Source organism: Xyrauchen texanus, chromosome 27 (genome assembly GCF_025860055.1).
Source record: "Xyrauchen texanus isolate HMW12.3.18 chromosome 27, RBS_HiC_50CHRs, whole genome shotgun sequence".
NCBI lineage: Eukaryota > Metazoa > Chordata > Actinopteri > Cypriniformes > Catostomidae > Xyrauchen > Xyrauchen texanus.
This window is the reverse complement of record NC_068302.1, coordinates 34793371-34817174: the sequence shown is the minus strand read 5'-3', so window position 1 is coordinate 34817174 and position 23804 is coordinate 34793371. Positions and strand designations below refer to the sequence as shown.

The following is a 23804-nucleotide window of genomic DNA, read 5'->3' as shown; positions in this document are numbered from 1 at the left end:
GTTACACTACTGTTTGGGAGGTTTGCAAACAAGACTCAGGTTTTTGTACTGAAATGCCTTATTCAGCACAGAATTTGCCCCTGTGTGTCTCACCTAGAGTCTCACAACTGGTGTTACGAGAGCACTGTCCACTGTCCTGCTCCAGTGAGGACAGCTGTTCATCTGATTTGCTCAGTATGCCTATGCTCCCACAGGGGGAAAGTCGTGGTGATTCCCCTCTGTAAGAGTGACTGCCCCCCGAAAAACGCCTCTGTAATGCATCTGCCTCATAATCCTTGGGGTCAAAAGAAGAACGGTTAGCCTCAAGATACAGTCGATCGAAAGATGTTCCTCAGCTTACTAGTTTAGTCCTAGCTACTGACAAATATGTGACCTTTCATGGCACGAGACCTAAGATTGATTCTGATTGGTTCTATGAGAAAAGCTGGTTCACAATGGTTTGTATGTTCACATGACACTTTACGCTGTTAAACGCAAAAATAAAAATACATGAAGATATTAACTAAAAAATTATTTGGATTTCGGATTGTTTTTCACCAAATCGTATGCCTTCAGAAAAGTTGGAATGTATGACATTTATGATACTTTAAGGTCTTTTTTAAGCTTTAAAGTGAGTCAATATCAACTCCCATTGCATTGAATAGATGGACTGGGATATTCAATAAAAATTCTTCCTTAGAATAAGGGGTCTTCAGGGTGAGTAAATTATGTAAAAATTAAGAACAGCTTTTGGGGAAAAAGTTACATTTTCTGACACAGTACGGTTATTAAAGTGATGAATGAAGCTTGCGTATTGCAAAATTAGTACAAAGGGACATAATAATCTCACCTGTCGACAGATACCAATAGGAAGACTTGATCCACTTGTGGTACGACTCATCGGCGCAACCACGGCAATCCTTGTGGGAGACGGTGCTGATTGACGCTTCTTTGGGGGGAGAGCCGGTGGACTGCAGGGGGGAAGAGTTTGTTTAGCCAATGCTAGTGTAAAACAAAACCAATGTTACTTTGCAAAGAGTATTAGTCTCCCACTAGTCCCACAAACCACCAACTGAAAGTCTAACATGTACTGCACAAAAAATAGAAAGCATTTTCTCGATCCAGTAAAGCTCCACTTTCAAGGACAAACTACTCACAAAACCAAAGTTTGCCAGGTTAGTAACCTATGAAGGTTATAAAACCTATGAAGGATATTTAGATTTTTGCTTAAGGGATATACACCGATCAGCCACAACATTAATGCCTAATATTGTGTAGGTCCCCCTCGTGTCACCAAAACAGCACCAACCCTCATCTCAAAATAGCATTCTGATTTGCTATTCTTCTAACCACAATTGTCAGTTTGAACCAGTCTGACCATTCTCTGTTGATCGCTCTCATCAACAATGCTTTTCCTTCCACAGAACTACCACTCAATGGATGTTTTTTGCTTTTGCACCATTCAGAGTATATTCTAGAGACTGTTGTGCATGAAAATCCCAGGAGATAAGCAGTTACAGAAATACTCAAACCAACCCATCTGGCACCAACAATCATCCATGCGATTATCTAATCAGCCAATTGTCTGGCAGCAGTGCATAAAATCATGCAGATAGGGATCAACAGATAGGTCAACAGAGAGAATGGCCAGACTGGTTTGAACTAACCAAGTCTTTGTTAACTTAGATAACCACTCTGTAAAATTGTGGTGAGAAGAATAGCATTTCAGAATGCTATTCTGAGATGTGTGTCAGCGCTGTTTGGCAGCACGAGGGGGACCTACACAATATTACGCAGGTGGTTTTAATGTTGTGGCTGATCTGTGTATGTGAGCGGAACTGTTTATTCCAATTTGTTTTGAGTGATGTCTGTGAAATAATACTATAATTATTCCTTCTGGATGGATAGAAGTTTCAGTTCTATTTTCTGTACAACCGTTCATGAGACTATCAAGCCATTATTTTAATAATTTTGTTTCCACACTGGTTTTCTACATTGTTGTATAACCCATTACATATGAAACTGCACTTAAATGGCATGTAAAAACAAAAACTGTTAAAGGTCGCAAGTCTCATCAGTCAGACATTCTCTACATGTCTAATTGGGTGGTTCTGAGCCAGAATAAACTGTAATGTGGACAAAACTTTATAGCATTAGTCAAAGGTCTGGCTATGTGAGACTAGAAAATATTCAACTCTTCTGCTCTGACTCATCCATAAACCAGTCATGCAGTCAGGTTAGTTGGTCTGTTGCCCCAAAACATCTGTTCAAAACTGCAGTAATAGAGCAGAGAGACTAGCAGAAGAACTGACTAATATTATGGTATACAGTGTATGTCTGTCTGACCTTTACAAATACAGATTATCTTCTGATTAGCAAATTTTAACATGCAAGGGGATAAAAAGATCAGATTTTTTTTTACCAGATGAGAGTACTGAAAGGAGATTAAAAAACTCTGGTTGCAAAGGAAAAGTATAAAACACCTGGAGGTCCCGTCATAGCCTTGACATGGCTGTTTATTCTAACAGGTTGCCTTATGTAAACCAATGCAGAGCTACTGAGATGATTCACTTACATTCACAGCTATGAACTGAGAATCTGTTGGCCATGAAAGCATCTACATGACATTTCAGTGAGTTAACTGTGTTTTAATGTAATTTCTGTGAGTACACCACAAACGCTCTGTTATGCCAATAGCACAACCTAATCCTCTTGTGTCTAGACAAATATAGGAATATCCATTCTTACCATCCCTTTCTCTTTCCTGTCTTTACATTCTCAGAAAAAAGACACAAGTAAATTAGTAGAGATCATTTCTCAGAAAACAGCCCATAAGTCACTGACAATCTACCAGAGGAAGTCAAACCCTGCTCTGCTGCAACCTACAAAGACCTGAGTGCTTAAGAACGCCACTATTTATATCTCTCTTTCACACCTTTCTTTTAGACTTCCCGCAAACAATCAAACCGTGATGGGGCTGTGTAATCATCTGGAGCCAACCCCAGCACTGACACATACATGACATACTGTTCCAAACCACATTACCCAAAATACCCAGATGTTTACTGCATGTAAACCAGATTAGATGGTTAAATAAGATAAAATGGCCCACTTTGTATTTTCACATATAAGATTCTAGTTTTAGATAATAATATTTTTATACAATCACCCTCATGCTTTGTTTCAATCCATAAAGCTTGTAGACTAAATACAAATATGGCTATATGTGTAACATAGTCTGTGAAGATTAAAGGGGTCATGAAATGCCATTTTTTTTATAATTTTATTATCTTCCCTGAGGACCAGTCTATAATGTTAGTAAAGTTTGTTTTTTTTTGCAGCAAAACAGTCATAATTTAATAATATATTATTTCCACCCTGTGTCTGGCCCTCTAACAGAAACACTCAGTTTTGTTTCTTGAATTTCTTCAATGTAAAAGGCCACTGTTATGACTGGCTAACTTCGTGCAGTCCCTCGAATACAGCCATATTTGAAACAAAATCGGAAGAGAATGAACAAAGCTCCACAACAACTATATTTTAGGGTTTACATATAACACATTGCATCTGAATATATTCAACTGTTCACTCAAGCACATCAGTACCATAAACCATCAAACAGTCATGATATTTGAAATATTCATGAATGAAACGGTTTACTCACGGTTTCGGGTCCAACAGTGTTTTTAACTTCCCAATCCTTTAATAACAGTTACTTTGCAAAGCTTGAATCATATTATGATCCAAAGCATGGTGAAATGGCGCACACACGCATGGCTGGAAATAAACAAATTACTTTACCAAATATTTGTGCATATTTTTATGATTATTTGAGTATTGTGATGTTAACATAGCAACATTCTAATGCCAATCTCTATTAAAATCAATGGAGATTTACTTGCTATTTGTAGTTTAAGTCTATGTACACCGTTTCAAATCTGTCACTTTTAAGGTTCCATTTCAACTATGCTGCCTGTGTAGGCAGCAGTCATCAAGGCAGCTTGCTATGTTTTGGAACAGAGTTCAAGACTCGACTAAGTAAAGCATTCATACCAGTGTTCAGGCACTTTGAGTCCAGGTAGAGGGGGTTTAGGAGGGGCCAGCTCCTCATCAGGGATGTTATTTGGGGTCTCTATGGTCTCAAGCAGGGCAGGGGCATCATTCAAGATTTCCTTCATCTCAATGACAGGGGGCTCTGGAACACTGCAAACAAAACAGCCAAAAATTATTAACGTGGCATTTTAATGACATTGTTTAACGTTTGTCCAAGTATTTGACTCTGTACACCAATAATGATTATTTAAAAGGTTGTGAAACATAAGCATCATAACGTTAGGTAAAACATCAATATGGTACTTTACGCGTGTTTTTATTGGCCAGGCTTACAATGCAACACTGAGTTTTATAACAATATGAAAAGGGGGCCTTGCTTCAACTCTCTTTTCACCAAGGGGAAAAATAACAGCCTAGACTGACTAACTAATATGGCAGCTTTATGTCTGGATTTGTGCTGCATTGGAAATGGAATTCAACACTTCCCACCTCAATTCTGAATACTCTTAGGGCAAAAATTGTATTTCACAAAAAGCTTTTGAATTACCGCTGTGGACTGGTGACAGGGGGAAGGGTTTTGATGGGCGTCGTGGGGGAGGGGTGTTCCTGCTTCTCGATGGTGACTTTAACAAGCTCCTACAGGAAACCACATGCAGAGTCATCTTTAAAAACAACACTATCAACTCAGAAAAAAACCAAATACAGCTGGAATATAGGTGGAAAGTAAATAGAAAATCCAACAGATGTCAGATGACATTACAAAACGAGCCAGAGTTCAACTAAATTTACATTTACATTTATGCATTTGGCAGACGCTTTTATCCAAAGCGACTTACAGTGCAATTATTACAGGGACAATCCCCTGGAACAACCTGGAGTTAAGTGCCTTGCTCAAGGACACAATGGTGGTGGCTAGAAAATTTAATTATTCAACTAGAAATTGAATACAATTTTGTGCTAACAAGAATTCAAGGGTAAGAATTCTGGTGGGTGCATTTAACTCGAGCAATCCCACCTGATTATGCATGTCACTAACAAACTGACAACTACTAAAGGCATTTCTACTGTACGACCATTTGTTTATAGCTACAGGGAACAATCAAACATGTACAATACCTTTACACCATCTAGGACTGCTTTGATCACAGTGGTGACGGTTGTTATGGTTTCTTTATCTTCCAAATTCACCCCTTCCAGCATCACTTGGTCTGACCAGCGTATGAGGTTTGCAAGACTCTGATAGAGCCGATTCAGACAGGAGGACACACGTGAACTGAGGACAGATGGATGAAGAATTAATGTAAATATTATACTGTAAAACTGCAAAGATCAATAATGCTAAAGAAAAAAAGAATTGCAAATATATCCGTTAATGAGTCAAGGAGTTAAAGTTCTTTTCGAAAAGGTGCTTATATTCTAATATCAGAGCAAGTGATTATGGTAACTTACCTGCTCAATACCTTGCCATCTAGTTGTACCAAGCTCAAGATAGCCTCCAGCACTTTGCTGGCTGATCCAGGAAGCATTTCCAGAACTTTCTTGTCCACTGCCATCTTGTCAATTATCGTCTTGAAGTACCGCAAAGCACTGACCACTTCTTTCTCGTGCTCCTCTAATCGACTAGGACTCTAAAAGTAGAAAGTGTTGCAAAATCCAATGTCATCAAAACATCAAACAATAAACAATGTGCATATATTTGCCCAAGTTTTCGAACAAAAAAGCTTTGTTTATAAAGCTCACATAAATGGTATGAGGGAACTACTATGATGACAAGCTACATAGTAATCATTTTTGATTTACAATTAGAAATATCAACCGTCAAGCTACTGCTAAAATCATACTGCAAAAACTTTTAAACATTAGAAATAAACTTCAATGGCGACGCCACTACACTACATACCTTGGTCACAGTCTTCTCTGGGGACTTCACAGGTTGTTCTGGTGGTGGTTTGGACTTTTTGTTTGATGGCGTCCTCTTGATTTTTGGAGAGTGGAATTTGTCCTTTAGTTTCATCGTAAAAGATGTCAAGTGGGAACGCTGGGATTCTGAAGGAAGACAAAGACACGTCGACAGTTATTTAATAAAGGGGTGCATATATAGGCTAATTTATTAGTTTAATGTTTTGAATCTTAAGACCAATCTTTTCTTTGGATTGCATCCATCAAGTTCCAAATAAAAGATGAAAATAATCAAATGAGATAAAGTATTTATGGATTTTTTAATTATCCAAAAAATAAGCATTACCTCAAGATTAATGAAGTGTAAACCATATTTTCATTGAATTTCCAGCAAAAATATCTCTGTCCTTATATACTGTATACATTCAATTACAGATATGTAAAAATAGATTTTGGTCATTCCACCCAACCCAATTGTTCACTACTTCTTGCTGTAAACGTAGGCAGTAGCTTTCCGGTTCACAATGCTGCAAGACGTCAACCTTATTGTGTATCTTGGGAACACATGTAAGAGGAGACCTGGGCTTTTGTGTACAGTAAAATCCTCTTCAATTGGATGCAGTGTGACTTAATGTACTCTTGGAGTGTGCCACTCTGGAACGAAATTTGGTGATAACACCATTGTGCGTGGCACAAAACCATTTAGGGGGGATTTCCCCCACATTTGAGGAATGAAGTGCTTGGGGTTTGCCTGGGCAATCTGTGGAGTTTCATATCAGGCTTTGCTGGGGCTACAACACGGAATCCTCCATTAAAGCAGAAAAGAGACACCACTTAGTCCAACAAGTGAGTTTAATGGAGTTTTGTCAGGATGTTAAACACATGTATTAACATGGCCATGAGGGATGTGGCCGCTAGCTTTGAAAGTAGGGTGTGACTGGATTATAGCTCTTTTAAGTAAATAGAAAGCATAAAGAAGACCACCACATATTAAAGATGAATGATTTTTTCTTTCTTGTGCCGACGCATTTCCTATTGAAACATTAAGTTGGGTTGGGATCCCTTAATAAATCACCAATATCCTTTAGTCTTCATCACAGCCATGAACCATGATTTACTACTTGCTATTACAAGTTAGGGCCAGACAGTATTTATTACCTTGGGTGGCGGGGCATTCATGTTCTAGAGAGCATTTTATTAAACACAAATTTGCATCCTCCCCTCTAGTGTACCAACATTTCAATAGTCGGTACAATACCAGTGACAATTCACAGTTCTCGATACCAATTTCAATACCACAGCAAAAATATGCTAATATGATAATGTGCTACTGAACACACAACTTTAGATATGTTTAATAATTTAAAAATTATTTTAATAAATATAGTTTATTATTATTATCCAGAACTTACAGGTGTTTGTGTATATGGTAATTTTGAAATGTTATGTTAAATTTTATAACTGTGAAGCACTTTGGTCAACTCTGTTTTAAATGCTATATACAGTAAATAAAGTTTGAGTTGAGATTAAAGTGCAATGCTGTGATTTAATTATATAAATATGTCATTTACATGTGCTGCGTGGTTCACAGTGGATGAGTGCTCTGCTCTGCCATCTGATACAATGCGAATGATTCTCAATGTCTGTAGATTTTCCAGTGTTTGAGCAGTCAGATTTATACATTCAAAGTACGCAGCTCATCTACACTAAAATTGCAGCCATTAGAGGTTTAATAAATCACACTATGACATGTCACGATTTTAATTCGATAAATTCAATTTCAGAGTAAAAGGAATAACAGAGCACGTGCTCAAAATAAGCCTGTGAGGATTTTAAAGCAATTAAGTGTCAGTCACATTGCACGCTGGTACCGGATTAAGTTGGTGCCCGGTACTACCGGTATTGCAGAAACACAGGTATCGTTACATAATTTTTATTTTAGTATCGACTTTTGACAACACTACTCCCCTCAGTCCCCAGATCATGAGATATTTTTCAAGATTTTTTTTATCGTATAAGAGGTCCATTTCTACCAGAAGATAAAGATTGTACATATAAGTTAATTTTGTCAACTTTTCAGTGTACATTTGCCTATAGATGGCCTAAACGTAATGTATATGGACTAAAAACCACTTTGATTTCTTATACACATCCAACTCCAGTAAAGTGACACAGCTATTTCATAGCTATTCAAGTAGAATATTCATCCTGTAAGTAATGTATATATGGGACTTGATTTTACCCATCAGATTTGACTGGATCATGAAAAGTAGATGTTGTGAATATTTTTGGTTAATACTGTACTACCCACCTCATCAGTAGACAAATATGTGGAACTACTGTAACCCGCACACACAAACACAAGACGAGCCAGTCACAATGTCGGAGAAAACTGCTTTATTCCAACAAAGCAGGCAATAGTACAAAAACAGGGCAAATCCAGTGAAGAATGGTCAGGGTGAGCGTTAAATCGAAGCCGGGGAATCAAGATAGGGTAAAGGGGCAAATCCAGGAGAGAGCGGTCAACGAGAGCGTAGGGGGTCAAAGCCGGGGTAATCAGAATAAGAATAACAAGTGGGAGCAAAAGACAGGGGAACAAGGGGAGCTGGCAAGCTAAGAGGTGAACGAGAGGAGGTCAAAACTAGACGAGACTAGCGGGGGCAAAGACACGGGAAACTAAATACAATAACCAACAACCGTGAGATGAAAGGGTAGTGATATATATAGGGGCAAGTGCAGGTGTAAACCATGACAGGTGATGAGACGAGTGCAGGTGAAACTAATGTGCAGGAGTGCAGATGACGCAAGTGCAGGTGGTCATAATGTTCTGGGGGATTGGAAATGCGTGAGAAACTTGAGGAAGGGAGATTGCCTACGAGCATGTGAGCGAGTAGGAGCAAAGTGGGCGTGAGGGCTCAAGCTAGCAAAAAGAGCGTGCGAGCTCGAGGGGGCGGAACGAGCGTGGGAGCTCGAGGGGGCGGAACGAGCGTGGAAGCTCGAGGGGGCGGAGCGAGGGAGCGGGGTTACATTTATACATTCACATTTATGCATTTGGCAGACGCTTTTATCCAAAGCGACTTACAGTGCACTTATTACAGGGACAATCCCCCCGGAGCAACCTGGAGTTAAGTGCCTTGCTCAAGGGCCCAACAGTGGCATCTTGGTGGTGCTGGGGCTTGAACCCCCGACCTTCTGGTCAGTAACCCTGAGCCTCAACCACTGAGCCACCACTGCCCCCACTGTCACTGTTCGTGAAAGTACTCCCCCCTCTAAAACGGACGGCTCCTGACGGCCGCGCTCGGTTGCGAGGAAGTGGTGCTGGACGAACCCAACAAACAAAAAACCCTGAACAGACAACCCACAAAACACACAAACAAAATTGAGGGCAGTCCAAGGGGCACAGAGGGAAATGAGACAGTCCATGGGGTCAATGGGCAGTATCAAGGCAAGGTCTGGGGGAACATAGCGGACAGGCGGGTGGTCGGGAGATCTAGGGGGCAGCCATAGGGCAGAGACAGGGTCAGGGGGTCTGGAAGGCGACTGGAGGACAGGGACTGGGTCCAGGGGTCTGGAAGGTGACCACCGGACAGGAATAGGGTCCATAGGCCAGGGAAGAGGCCACAGGACAGGGAGAGGGTCAGGAAGTCCGGGCTGAGCCGTGAAAGGGGGTGCCGTCAGAGGCGGCACTGTAGGCGGCTCTGGAGGTGGGGTTCTGGAAGGCTCTGGAGGTGGAGCCGAAGGAGGCTTTAGGGGCGAAGGCCTGAAAGGCTCTGGAGGTGGAGCCGACGGAGGCTTTAGGGGGGAAGGCCTGGAAGGCTCAGGAGGTGGAGCCAATGGAGGTGGTGCCGTGGGAGGTCCCCGAGGCGACGACCTGGCAGGCTCTGTAGTCTCGGGGGGTAGAGCCGTAGGAGGCCCGAGAGGCGGAGCCATAGAAAGCTCTGGAGTCTTTGGGAGCAGAGCCGTGAGGGGCTCGGGAGGTGGAGCCGTGGGAGGCTCGGGAGGCGGAGCCGTAGGAGGCTCGGGAGGCGGAGCCGTAGGGAGGCTCGAGAGGCGGAGCCCTAGGAAGCTCTGGAGTCTCTGGGAGTAGAGCCGTGAGAGGCTCGGGGAAAAAGGTCGTGGAAGACTCGAGAGGCTCTAGAGGTGGGGCCCTGGAAGACTCGAGAGACGAAGCCCTGAGAGGCTTGGAAGGGGGTGGAGCCCTGAAAGACTCGAGAGGAGAAGCCCTGAGAGGCTTGAGGGGAGGAGGAGCCCTGAGAGACTCGAGAGGGGAAGCCCTGAGAGGCTTGAGAGGGGGAGGAGCCCTGAGAGACTCGAGAGGCGAAGCCGTGAGAGGCTTGAGGGTTGGAGCCATGAAAGACTCGAGAGACGGAGCCCTGAGGCTCGAGGGGAGGAGGAGCCCTGAGAGACTCGAGAGGCGAAGCCGTGAGAGGCTTAAGGGGTGGAGCCATGAAAGACTCGAGGGACGGAGCCCTGAGAGGCTCGAGGGGTGGAGCCATGAAAGACTCGAGGGACAGAGCCCTGAGAGGCTCGAGGGGAGGAGCCCTAAAAAGACTCGAGAGGGGAAGCCTTAGGAGGCTCGAGAGGAAGAGCCCTGGGAGGCTTGAGAGGAGCCCTGGGAGGCTTGGGAGGAGGAGCCTTGGGAGACTCGAGAGGTGGAGGCCGCGAGGGCTCTGAGGGGCGAGCAGAGGCTGGCAGAGCCGTGGAAGACTCTGAGGGCGGAGCAGAGGCTGGCAGAGCCGTGGAAGACTCTGAGGGCGGAGCAGAACCCGGCAGAGCCGTGGAAGACTCTGGGGGTGGAGCAGAACCCGGCAGAGCCGTGGAAGACTCTGGGGGCGGAGCAGAACCCGGCAGAGCCGTGGAAGACTCTGGGGGCGGAGCAGAACCCGGCAGAGCCGTGGAAGACTCTGGGGGCCGAGCAGAGGTCGGTAGAGCTGTGGAAGACTCTGAGGGAACCTCTGCGGTCTTGAGCACAAGACGAGACTGGGGAGAAGGGGCCCTCTTCCTTCTCTTGCGTCCTCGGCCAACAGGGGACGTGGCCATGGGGAGGGTCGAGGCTACAGGCGCTGGCTCGCCGACCGTGGCGGGCATGGGTGCTGGCTCGTTGGCCGTGGCGGGCATGGGCGCTGGCTCGTTGGCCGTGGCGGGCATGGGCGCTGACTCTCTGGCCGTGGCAGGCATGGGCGTTGACTCGCTGGCCGTGCCAGGCTTCGAGACTGGGGCCGTGACAGGCTTCGGGACTGGGGCCGTGACAGGCCTCGGGACTGGGGCCATGTCAGGCTTCAGGGCTAGGGCCGTGTCAGGCTTCGGGACTGGGGCCGTGACAGGCCTCGGGACTGGGGCCGTGTCAGGCTTCAGGACTAGGGCCGTGACAGGCTTCGGGACTAGGGCCGTGTAAGGCTTCGGGGCTAGGGCCGTGACAGGCTTCGGGACTAGGGCCATGTAAGGCTTCGGGGCTAGGGCCGTGTCAGGCTTCGGGGCTAGGGCCATGTAAGGCTTCGGGGCTAGGGCCATGTAAGGCTTCGGGGCTAGGGCCGTGTCAGGGTTCGGGGCTAGGGCCGTGTCAGGCTTCGGGACTAGGGCCGCGACAGGCTTCGGGACTAGGGCCGTGACAGGCTTCGGGACTAGGGCCGTGTAAGGCTTCAAGACGGGGGCCGTGGTAGGCTTCAAGACGGGGGCCATGGTAGGCTTCAAGACGGGGGCCGTGGTAGGCTTCAAGACGGGGGCCGTGGTATGGAACGCTGGTTCAGTTTCTGCCTCCCCCACAGTAAACGAGGAACCAGCGTACAGTAGGGCGAGGTCAATAAACTGAGCCAGGTTGAGAGAGCAGCGACCACCAGGCATGAATGATGAGGCTGGCTCATTCAGTCCAAATTGAAAAATGTCTTTCAGAGCCACCTCATCAAAATTCACCTGGTACGCCAGGGCACAAAAATCCATAATATAAGCCTCCAAGGGTTGGCTCCCCTGGCGCAAACCCAAGAGTCGGGCCGCTGGCTCCATAATGTCAAGGACGGGGTTATGAGTTACATAACCACTGCCTTGCACGGAAAACCCTTGGTTCGGCGTCCGATGAGCCATAAAACCTCTCCGGGATGGAGAGCATACGGCGCACGCGGATGCGTGGAAAGCATCAACGGGCTCAGGGGCAGACACAGGTGAAACAGGGTGAAAAATTTCAGACATAGAACATACCTGCTGCCCCTGGGCCGCGAGCGCTTGGTCAAGTTTCCACACCGTAGCTCCTCGTGCTGAATGTGACATGTTCCTCCGCTCTAGTGAGCTGCGCGAATCCTCAGCGCGACGCATTGTGACTGTCTTCGGTGAGGTTGGTTATTTTGTAACCCGCACACACAAACACAAGACGAGACAGTCACAATGTCAGAGAAAACTGCTTTATTCCAACAAAGCAGGCAACAGTACAAAAACAGGGCAAATCCAGTGAAGAATGGTCAGGGTGAGCGTTAAATCGAAGCGGGGGAATCACGATAGTGTAAAGGGGCAAATCCAGGAAAGAGTGGTCAACGAGAGCGTAGGGGGTCAAAGCCGGAGTAATCAGAATAAGAATAACAAGTGGGAGCAAAAGACAGGGGAACAAGGGGAGCTGGCAAGCTAAGAGGTGAACGAGAGGAGGTCAAAACTAGACGAGACTAGCGGGGGCAAAGACACGGGAAACTAAATACAATAACCAACAACCGTGAGACGATAGGGTAGTGATATATATAGGGGCAAGTGCAGGTGTAAACCATGACAGGTGATGAGACGAGTGCAGGTGAAACTAATGTGCAGGAGTGCAGATGACGCGAGTGCAGGTGGTCATAATGTTCTGGGGGATTGGAAACGCGTGAGAAACTCGAGGAAGGGAGATTGCCTACGAGCATGTGAGCGAGTAGGAGCAAAGTGGGCGTGAGGGCTCGAGCCAGCAAAAAGAGCGTGCGAGCTCGAGGGGGCGGAACGAGTGTGGGAGCTCGAGGGGGCGGAACGAGCGTGGAAGCTCGAGGGGGCGGAGCGAGGGAGCGGGGTTCGTGACAACTACAGAGATCAAGATATAATTCTGGAAACTATCTTCCTTAAAATAAGCAGAAAGAAAATCAGAACCAGTAAAATGATGGTGGTTTTACCGCAAGTTAATGCTTTTAAGAATGAGTAAGACTGGAATGCCAAGGAAAATGGAAGCCTTATCTTCCTTATCTCAGAGTAACTGATTTGACTACTAATCTGAACAGGTTAAATTACCCATGAGAGCCAACTTCCCGAATAGCTGTCTAAGACAACACAGCAAACCAATGAGGTGCACTAAGAATGAGATCTTTACATCCGCTTCTTGATCCTCATGTTGTGGGAAGTACATTCAACATGTTAATTTCCTCTTTTTGTCAATATCCTCTTCTGAAGCAGACAAAGTGGGACAACCTCTGAAAAGGCTTGTTTCTTACTGTACTTCTAAGACCCTCCCCAAACCTAATTGTGGTAACAACTTCACCTGAAGATTTCACCACCTACTGTAGATGTTTCAAGTAAACTACCACCAAATATGGGGTATGTACAACTTTTAGCCCAGGGTGTAATTTCTGTGCCACTAACATCACCAAACAAAACTTTAAAAAATAAAAAAAATGACAAAAATAATAAACCTATTTATCAGCTAAAATAAGGACCAGTTAGAGATGCTGTATATTAAGGGTGGAAAAATATGAAAATGTTCTGACACATCGCAATCTTCATTTAAATTTAAACATCTCAATAATGATTCTTAAATCCCAAGATCAAGCTTTTACTCTACACGCAACCCTCCACTACAATAAGAGGAAATTGCTCACATTAACAAGTGCCTAAAATGTACATATTTGGCAACTGACTGGTAAATATTTACATATCACTCACCAGTAATTGTGTAGTATAGTGCTGGAGTATTCAGCAGTAAGATTCTTTCATTGTGTGTTGAGAGTAAAAGTTGTTCATGCAATGTGTGTCCAAAGAAGAGATTCACGCAAACCATTTGTCATTGAATAATGTCTCTTTTAATACCCTTTCTGTTCTGTATTGTCAGTTGTTGACCAAAACATATAAAAATAAACATAATTATAATAACACCTAGGACAGATGAGATAAAGCTGTTAACATGCGCTAATTTACACACACTGAAATGCCGGTTCTCTTAAAGAAACAGTACCAGTTTTTAGCACATATTCAAAAAAATCAATGTACATAGTACAAAAACATGTAACAAAAAATAATATATGCAATATATTATCTAGGGCTGTACCGATCAGCTTTTTTGATCCCCAATCCAAATCCGAACTGATAATTGTATTTGACTGAGATAACAGAGCTGCAGACTGTTTTTTGGTTTGTTTACAAAAATAACTAAGTAAAAAAGTAACTAAAAGATGTTTTCAGCTTAATGCAGTTAACTTAATGCAGCTAGCATTTTTATAAAACTCACATATAAAATCAACTTCTACTTAGAATGGTGTAATAGCTTAATTTAACTTTAATATTCAGGTACAAAAATAAATGACAATCCTCAGAGTTCTGTATGGATGAATAGAAATCTTTCATACTTACAAATGGTTCAGAAAATGAAACCGTAATATCTATAAAGTCTTAGTCATCATTGAGTAGTTTGATTAAATACGATTATGAAGTGTGTATAAAAATAAGTAATTAAATAATAATTGTATTTAGAAACCCTGTGAGCCATTCTGATGGTTGATGTGAACAATAACGGAAGCTCCTGGCCCGTATCTGCATGATTTTATGGACTGCAGCCACTCAATTGACTGATTAGACAATCGCATGGATAATTGTTGGTGTCAGATGGGCTGGTTTGAGTATTTCTGTAACTGCTGATCTCCTGGGATTTTCACATAGACTCTAGAATTTATTCTGAATGGTGCCAAATACAAAAATCATCCAGTGATGGGCAGTTCTGTGGACAGAAATGCCTTGTTGATGAAAGAGGTCAACAGAGAATGGTGAGACTGGTTCAAACTGACAAAGTCTACGGTAACTCAGATAACCGCTCTGTACAATTGTGGTGAGAAGAATATCATCTCAGAATGCGAGTTGGCGCTGTTTTGGTGGCACGAGGGGGACCTACCTACACAATATTAGGCAGGTGGTTTTAATGTTGTGGCTGATCGGTGTAATGGTAAGTAAGTCAATGGGCAGCATCCTCCTGGTAAACCAGCATCTACATTTAAAAGGGCAATTTAGAGATGCACAACTGAACTTCAGATGAGATGTGAAACACTTACGCACAAGTGATTCAAATTTATCTGAATTCTGAGAAAGGAAGGGATTACGGTTTCAACCTCACAGTGTATTTTACAGACATATCTCATTTTTCATAAAAACAAACAAGCCAGTGAAGGTAACAGGGTAAAATGTTAGGTGTTTGTTGCATTATTGCATGATATGCAGTAGGGCTGGGCGACACATCGAATACCAACCATATAATCGTGATGATTTTGCTGACCATATAAAATGCAGCATTTTCACAATATCGTGAATATTGTGATGATTTTAATGAGCCTTTTATTTGGCCATTTAGTTTCATAGAGTGCATCAGTAGACTAATTTCACGATCCTTCAGGGCTCTATAATTAATCAAAATAACATCAAAATGGAGATATGATCACATGTGATTATTTAACTGCCAAAGGCTACGATTAAAGACAGATAAACATGGTCTGTGCGCGCTTCAGAATAAACCAGTGACGTGCTAATCTGTGTGGGAGGCGGGGCTCAAGGGCTAGTGTTTTTAGTGCAGATCACCTGCATTGTGAAGTACTAGGGATGGGCAATACCACTTATTTTCTTTTCAATCCGATACAAAGAACTTTTAAGCCTGTTTTGCCCATATCAATACCAATAACGATACCTCTAATAAATTAAATTTTTACGAATACTTTGGATAAAATTAGTAACTTAAATTATTACACACATATATATATATATATAGGCCTAAGCAGAAAATTATTAGGCTGCTTTGTTTACCTTTTAAAAATGATTAAGTATAAGCAACATATAAAACCACAAAATTAACCATGGATATTATTATATGGATACTATTACTAAAACCAAGTTACAATATGGATACTACAGTAATGCTGTAGCAAAAGTTTTTTCCACTTAGAAGATTATGAGATGCATTAATATTCATGTTATCAAACAACAACTTCAGAATCTATATTTTTATGTGAGGTTCGATATTCTTGATACCACATCAGTATCGATACTTTAGTATCGATCCACCCACCCCTATGAAGTACTGCAGGTTCAAGCATTCGTTCAATTCTGTAACCCGCTCACACACACACAAGACGAGACAGTCACAATGTAAATCAAAACTTCTTTTATTTTTAAAGAGCAGACGAAGGTACAGTGGGGAAAATCCAGAGGGAGAATGGTCGAGGTAAGCGTAGGGTCGAGAGCCGGGGAAACAGGATATAAGAATGACGAGACTAGTGGGAGCAAAAGACAGGGGAACAAGGGGAGCTGGCAAGCTAAGAGGAAGACAAGAGGAGTTCAAAACTAGACGAGACTAGCGGGGGGGCAAAGACACGGGAAACTAAATACAATAACCAACACCCGTGAAACGGATGTGCTGTGGTATTTATAGGGGAAGGTGCAGGTGTAAACAATGAAAGGTGATGAGACGAGTGCAGGTGAAACTAATGTGCAGGAGGATTGGAAGCGTGAGAAACTTCGAGGAAGGGAGATAACCTACGAGCATGTGAGCGAGGAGCAGCAAAGTGGGCGTGAGGGCTCGAGCGAGCAAAAAGAGCGTGAAAAGCTCGAGGGGGCGGAGCGAGGGAGTGAGGTCGAGGGAGTGAGTGTGTGTGCGACGAAGCGGGGATGGGGCAGAGGAGCGGGGTTCGTGACAAATTCCAAACATTAGTATCCGCTATAAAGTTATTATACAAATCTACATACATGGAACATTGAAGGACAGTTTGACAGCAGTTCACAAAATGTGAAACTCATAACTGTAAAACAAATATTGCACTTCCTAGTGAAAGTGAAATAAACATAGCTGCACTTGCAGTGTCAAAATAAAAACCCCAGGTTAAGGTGAAGTAAATAGGACATAAATATATTAGTTCATCTTTAACAAATCTTATCCTGAAAATAATAATAATAATTCATTATTATATTATAATAATAAACTTGACTGGGTTCCACAGTAATAATTTTGTACTATGCAATATTCATCTGGTTTCCCACAATATAAGGGAAGTAGTTTGTGCTTATTCATTCACAAAGAAAAATGTTTTAGTAAAAATATATGAAGGTAAATAAGATTTGTATTACGTTTCCATGTATGATTGTTTTTTTTTTTTTTTTTTAAATACAAGAATAAATGTGCAACTCAAAGAAAAATGTTTACATTATACTCTCCCTTGTGTTAATTCAGTGAAAAACTGTGGGGAACATGACTTCATAGTTTTTCAATACATTTTTATTTAATACCTTTGAAATATGAATTCTACTTGGCTACAATGGCTGTTTAGATTAAATGATGATTCCTCCTATTGAAGAAAAAAAAAAAAACGCTTTTATGCCATTTCAAATTCAGGGCAAAAACATAATTATCGATATATATTTTGAATATCCTCAATTTGCTGAAAAATATCAATATATAATTTCTGAAGCCATATCGCCCAGAAAAATAGCCCAGGCTGACATGTATTAGTTCAGAGTAAACGTATTACCAACAACTAGTCAATCAAACTTCTCTAAACATTCTGAGAAAGGAAGTGACAATTTGTGCATCCTGTCAGCGAAATGTAGAGAATTAGTATTCCCTCATTCACGAAAACAAAAACAAATAACAATAAGGTACAAGCAACTTGAAGGTAACAGTATCAAATTATGACTACTGGTACAGGATCTCATGATTCAGTAACAGTATGCATCTGGGTATGTCAATGCATATTGTAAGGTGCAATGTATGCAACTTTTTCTATCCACTTAACACAAAGAGATTCAAACTTCTCTAAACCTTCTGAGAAAGGAAGTGACAATGGTTGCTGTCTGTCAGCATAATTTACAGACTTAAACACTCAACAAAAGTTAATAGGGTAAAATTTCAGGTGATGTAGTATTTCATGACCCAGTAGCAGTATAACATATATCCTTACCTGTCTACCTGTCTGTCTGTCTATCCCTTTAGATAGTCCCTGTCAAACGCATATACATGCTTAACTCTATAGCCTAAACTATAGGACAACTTGAAACAATAATATATATATATATATATATATATATATATATATATATATATATATATATATATATATATATATATATATATATATATATTTATACACTGGACAGATTAATCTTTCAACTTTCCTCCTTTAAAATAATAATCACCATGTTACAGATACAAAGAACTGTCCATTATACTCGCAACAGACCATTTAAACACTCTCATACTCACTGTCTTGAAAGGCCAAACACAACAACACAAATAAAAACAATGACACAGACGCTATAAACATAACCAGTTTTACATTACACAAGAATATATCTTTAATATATTAACCCGTATAAAAGGACAAAAAAATGATCAAAACGTCTGTCAGCTTGCCAGTCAAGAACAGAGCTAGCAGCTCCGTCCACACCCAAATACAGATGTCTGATATTAATTAATGTCTAAATTAACATAATATCACATTAGAAATACTCTTAATTAAGTGATTTTATCCTCTAACTCCTTTACCTGTGGTTTTTGTTTAAAAAAAATAAAATACAGATAAGATGCTTTGATCCTGTGAGTGGCCTTGAACCCTCCGTCTGAAGCTAATGCTAATGCGGCTAACTGAAGTTCATTTTAAGATTATTAATGCATGTAAATAAATGTAAACTCTCACCTTGCTTGCTTTCAATTTTCCCAGACATTTTGGAGAAAGTGGGTGAGCTGGTCGCAGTTAAGAAGCAGAAGATGTTCCTTTCTCGCCGTTATTCCAGCATCTTGAGGCAAACCAGTCGGTGTGGTCCTGGTGTGTGTGTGTGTGTTTGGCTCTGCCTCCTTCATCCATCCATCCACACACACACACACACACACACACACACACACACACACACACACACACACACACACACACACACACACACACACACACACACACACATAATTGAGAGTGTGTGATTTCTGCTGTTATGTCGCCCTCATGCGGTATAGAAATTTCTTTGTAAGATAATTTTTTTTAATCTTATTATTTATTATATTATTATTACTATGTTATCACATTACGCTACATAATGTTTATTGTAATATAATATAAGAATGATATATATTCAAATACATAATCCAACATATAAATATACATATTTGGAAATGTACATAAATATAATTAGGCTATATAAATGTGTAAATGTCTATGTAATATAAAATAATAATGTAAAAATGAATGAAAAACGTATTTGGAAATATAAAACTATTATAATTATTTTATAGTATAAAATTATGACTTATAAAAAAAAGAAATCTTTTATCACTTTTAAAACTTTTTTTATTTATTTTTTATTTTTACATGATATTATTATAATTTTGTCATATAAAATCATAATTAAAAGTGTTTTTTTTTTAACTTTTTCAAACTTACATTTTATGAAATTATTATTATATGAAATTATTAATAATATTTTTTTTTTGTATTGCTGGAGGTCAGGAGGAAATATGACCCTGGTATATGAACAATCAGTATTTACAAATAGGCTGCTGCTTTTTAGATTTACTCTTACTATTATGAAAATGTTTCAAGATGACATTCGTTTCAATCCTTCCTTTTCGGGCGGCTTTCGCGGGCCCCCCTTTCATCCCAGGCATCAGAGGGGCTGCGCACCCTGCACTGCTGTACGCCCAGGACCATTTGCCGCTATAAGCGGTAAAAGCGGCCACTTAGGGCCCCTGAGCCACCATGTGGTCCCGCAAAGCAATTTTAATTGTATTTGCATTTTTTGTATATAGTTATTTTTTGTTATTTATAGTAATTATATATATATATATACATACATACATACACACATTTTTGTTTTTTATGTAATTAATACAGTAAATTCCAAAGCACCAAATAGGAATTCGCTTAGGGCTGTCATATTCTCTGAAAATACGCCAATGGCTCAGATAAAATTGTCTTGGAAGAATTAGATGAAAAATGTCTGTGTTCATACTGAAATCTCTTACTTTTGATTGCAGACCTTGTGTCTTGGCAAAACAGCACAATTTGGGACACCTGAGATTACTTGAAGTCCATTTTATCTCATTGATGTCTAGGAGAAAGAGGTGAAATATTAAAGCTGAGATATCTCATTTTTTATTTATTTTTTTCCACAATGGGGTTATCTAGAAAGATAGTTTTGGTAAGAACCGAAGTGTGAGTTAATAAAATTACGCTTTACCCAATATTTAGATGTAACATCAGTCTCTGGCCACAAGAGGACTCCCCTTCTCCACCTCTGAGCACTCTGTCCCATAGCTTAAATTATGGCATCATAAATGCTCTACTGTGTGTACACAGAACGAAAGTTAATGTATCTCTCAATATGTATTATTAGAGTATGAGTCCATAGTTATAAACATGATATGTTAAACAGGAAAATGTACATTATTGATTTGCCTCTGTTACAAGAGATATGTTACATTCATCAGATAGATTGGAGTGGTTTTAAACCCAATTTCAACAATTTGCAGACAGCCCATTTAAATGAACTTGAGTTTATCACATTTTCAAAAGACAAGGAAACAGCAAAACTGCTTTCTATGTATAAAAAATGGTCTTTGTTTTAATGTCTGGGTTTATTTATTAGGCTACTATTTAGGAATAATAATAGTTACTAATAATTACTAACAGTATTAAATGACTCTATTTGTGTGGATAATATTGTTTTATAGTGGGAGTTCTCAATGAAAAGTTGTTCAGACAAAGAAATGGGCACAGAAGTATGCAGAAGGGTTCAATACAATTTAAACTCCATCGTCAGCATTTGTCGACATATTGCTGTAAACCCTGAAATGACTGTAAAAACAACATTGCAGCTCAAATAATGCATGAGTTTCAGCAGAATCATTAATGTAAGTGATTTTATAAAATTATTTCAGATTTCTGCCTTTAAACCCTCCAAAAACTGGCCCCATTCACTTTCATTGTAAGTGACTCACTGTAACTTTGATTCTTTGATTAATAAAACCATTATAAACTAAAGAAAAAATGATGTAATGTTTATGTCATTTAATGACACACTGTCCTCTGCTATACTTTGAAAGACAAGTCACCATATGCAAAGGTTTCCTATGCTTTCACTAGGAACATATCTGTCAAAGTAAATAGAGAGCTGGCCTGTAGCTCCCATCCATCAAGTGTTGCCACGTCCAATCAGCACATCCTGATAACAGGGGAATTAACAGCAAGCTCAAAAATGCATTATTTAAAAGGCAACGTCTTGATGAAAATGAATGAAGGTCCCGTTCTCTCCCCCTCCTGCCCCCTGATTCTACATGTCTCTCAGGTACCTACTTGCAAACCTCTGTTGAGAATCTAAAAAGATCCATTTGGCTGGAGAGATGAAGGGAAAATCATTTGGTAGCAGTTTACAATAAGGCTCCATTTGTTAACATTAATTAACAACATTAGTTAACATTAACTAATAATGAGCAATACTTTTACAGCATTTATTAAACTTACAAAAGTTAAAGATGACTATTTCTATTTCAAATGCTGTTCTTCAAACTTCTACAATTTTGCAAAACAGAAGAATCAATTTCAAACTTCCAAACATTTGAACATTAGTGTATAACTGTGGGCATGGGATATTAGCTCCTTTTCAAATCGCAGTTTCCAGAGGCGCATTGCACTGCCATGACCTTATCTCCCATGAAAACACAGACCAAAAACACTTCAGATGTCACTTTGTCCTTAGTTGATAGCAGGACACACACTGTCCTTATAGTCACTTTACTGAGAGTGGTTTGCATGGAGCAGCATGTCTTGTTTGACCTTGAAGAATAACCCAATGGTGATGGTCCTAAATGGGCTTTTCCCAGGAGGGGTGTCAGAGATGAATTACTGTGATAGGCAGAGCAGAACAGTTCTTTTAGAAACTCTGGCAAAGACAGAGAATGTTTGACAGGCAGAGTCACAGATCTACGGGACAGCTCATTTAAAGAGAAACCTGCAGTGCCCAAATGCAAGTGTTGTTGTATTAGGCTGCACCTACACAAACAAGAGAAGCACCTGTGTGCTGCCATTGAAACTTAGCTAAACGATTAACTTTTTTATTTATTTGTCGCAAGCTGTTGCTCACGATGACGTCACAGTGACATCATATTATAGTTTATAAAAAGTCGTAAAAATACGCCAAAAATCATAAACGCCTTTACGCATTTTTAAGATATGTGCAATCAAACACAGTCACCCTGTATATAACATTTAACCCTTGCAAATATAGGTTACCTTTTGATTAGTGACCTAGAAATAGTGCACAATCTTATATATTTCTACCTCAACTTTACATCAATCATTTTCTTTTTTTTAAATGTTATAAAATTCTATACAAAATTTAAGTTATGGTTCAGTTAGAAAATCCCAGATTTTCAATGTGGTCTCAGACTTTTGGACACAAAATATTACTGATAATCCTAAAATAGATTTGGCTAAAGGGAGAGTTCACCCAAAAATAAAAATTCTCTCATCATTTACTTACTCTCATGCCATCCTAGGTGTGCATAACTTTCTTTATTCTGCTGAACATAAAGATTTTTTAGAAAAATATCTCAGTTCTGTAGGTCCATACAATGGAAGAGAGTGATTAGGCCTTTGAAGATCCAAAAAGGAGCTATAAATGTAAAACAAAGGCAGCATAAAACTACTGTGTTTTAAAAAAAATGTCTTATGAAGTGATCCAGTTGGTTTTGGGTGATAACAGACCAAAATATAACCAATTTTTACTGTACAACTTGCCAAAGCAGTCTCTAGGCTGGATCATAATTTCAAGCTTGATTACACTTCCCACTGCTTGACTTATGCACAGAGCGCCAGATGGCACTATAGCAAGCGTTATTGAGCTTGAAATCATGATCATCAAGTAGACTGATGTCAAGATGTAACAATAAGGCAAGTTTTATTTTGGTCTGTTCTCACCCAAAACAAACTGGATTGCTTCAGATGACAATGATTAAACCACTGGAGTTTGTTTATACTGACTTTATCTGGTTTTTGGAGCTTCAAAGGCCTGGTTACCATTCATTTGCACTGTATGGACCTACAGAGCTGAGATATTCTTCTAAAAATCTTCATTTGTGTTCATCAGAAGAAAGAAAGTCATCTGGGAATGCATGAGGAAATGATGAAAGAATTTTCTTTCTATTCCTTTAATACTTTCAGTTTGCTTGTCCATTAATTAAAAGGGTAGTTCACCTAAAAAAATAAAATAAATCTGTCATCTTACCGTACTTTTGTTCCTAACCCATATGTCTTTCTTGTTTTAATGGTATACAAAAGAAGATGGCAGTATGTCAGTCTCAGTCACCATTGACTTTATTAGCACAATGAAAGTAACTGGTGACAAAGACACTTCTCAAGAAAGAACCGATCTGCAACATCTATATATCTCTCACACACATATATATATATATATATATATATATATATATATATATATATATATATATACACACACACACACACACACACACACACGTATACAGTATATCTTCATCTATACCATTGATTTGAGAATTTGGTATAGTAGAAACAAGGAATTCCTCAACTTAAATGGCCCATGTGTAAATATCAATTGTCAAACTCAAGTCTGTTGAGTTTGACAATTGTTGTTATCTTGTTGTTATCGTATCACCCCAATCC

General features: G+C 40.5%; 1 protein-coding gene across 3 annotated transcripts in view; it reads right to left on the bottom strand.

The window, feature by feature from the left end:
- rapgef1a (Rap guanine nucleotide exchange factor (GEF) 1a) overlaps positions 1-18941 on the bottom strand; it is a 48094-nt gene extending 29153 nt beyond the window's left edge. For all 3 annotated transcript variants that reach the window (XM_052094666.1, XM_052094667.1, XM_052094668.1), the window contains exons 1-8: positions 18813-18941; positions 5933-6078; positions 5482-5660; positions 5149-5305; positions 4580-4668; positions 4033-4182; positions 830-950; positions 94-274 (exon numbers count right to left, since the gene is read on the bottom strand). In XM_052094666.1, coding sequence (XP_051950626.1) covers positions 94-274; positions 830-950; positions 4033-4182; positions 4580-4668; positions 5149-5305; positions 5482-5660; positions 5933-6078; positions 18813-18840 — 1051 coding nt within the window. In that variant the 5' untranslated portion in view covers positions 18841-18941. The remainder of the gene's footprint in view (positions 1-93; positions 275-829; positions 951-4032; positions 4183-4579; positions 4669-5148; positions 5306-5481; positions 5661-5932; positions 6079-18812) is intronic.
- Between the last annotated feature and the right edge of the window lie 4863 nt (positions 18942-23804).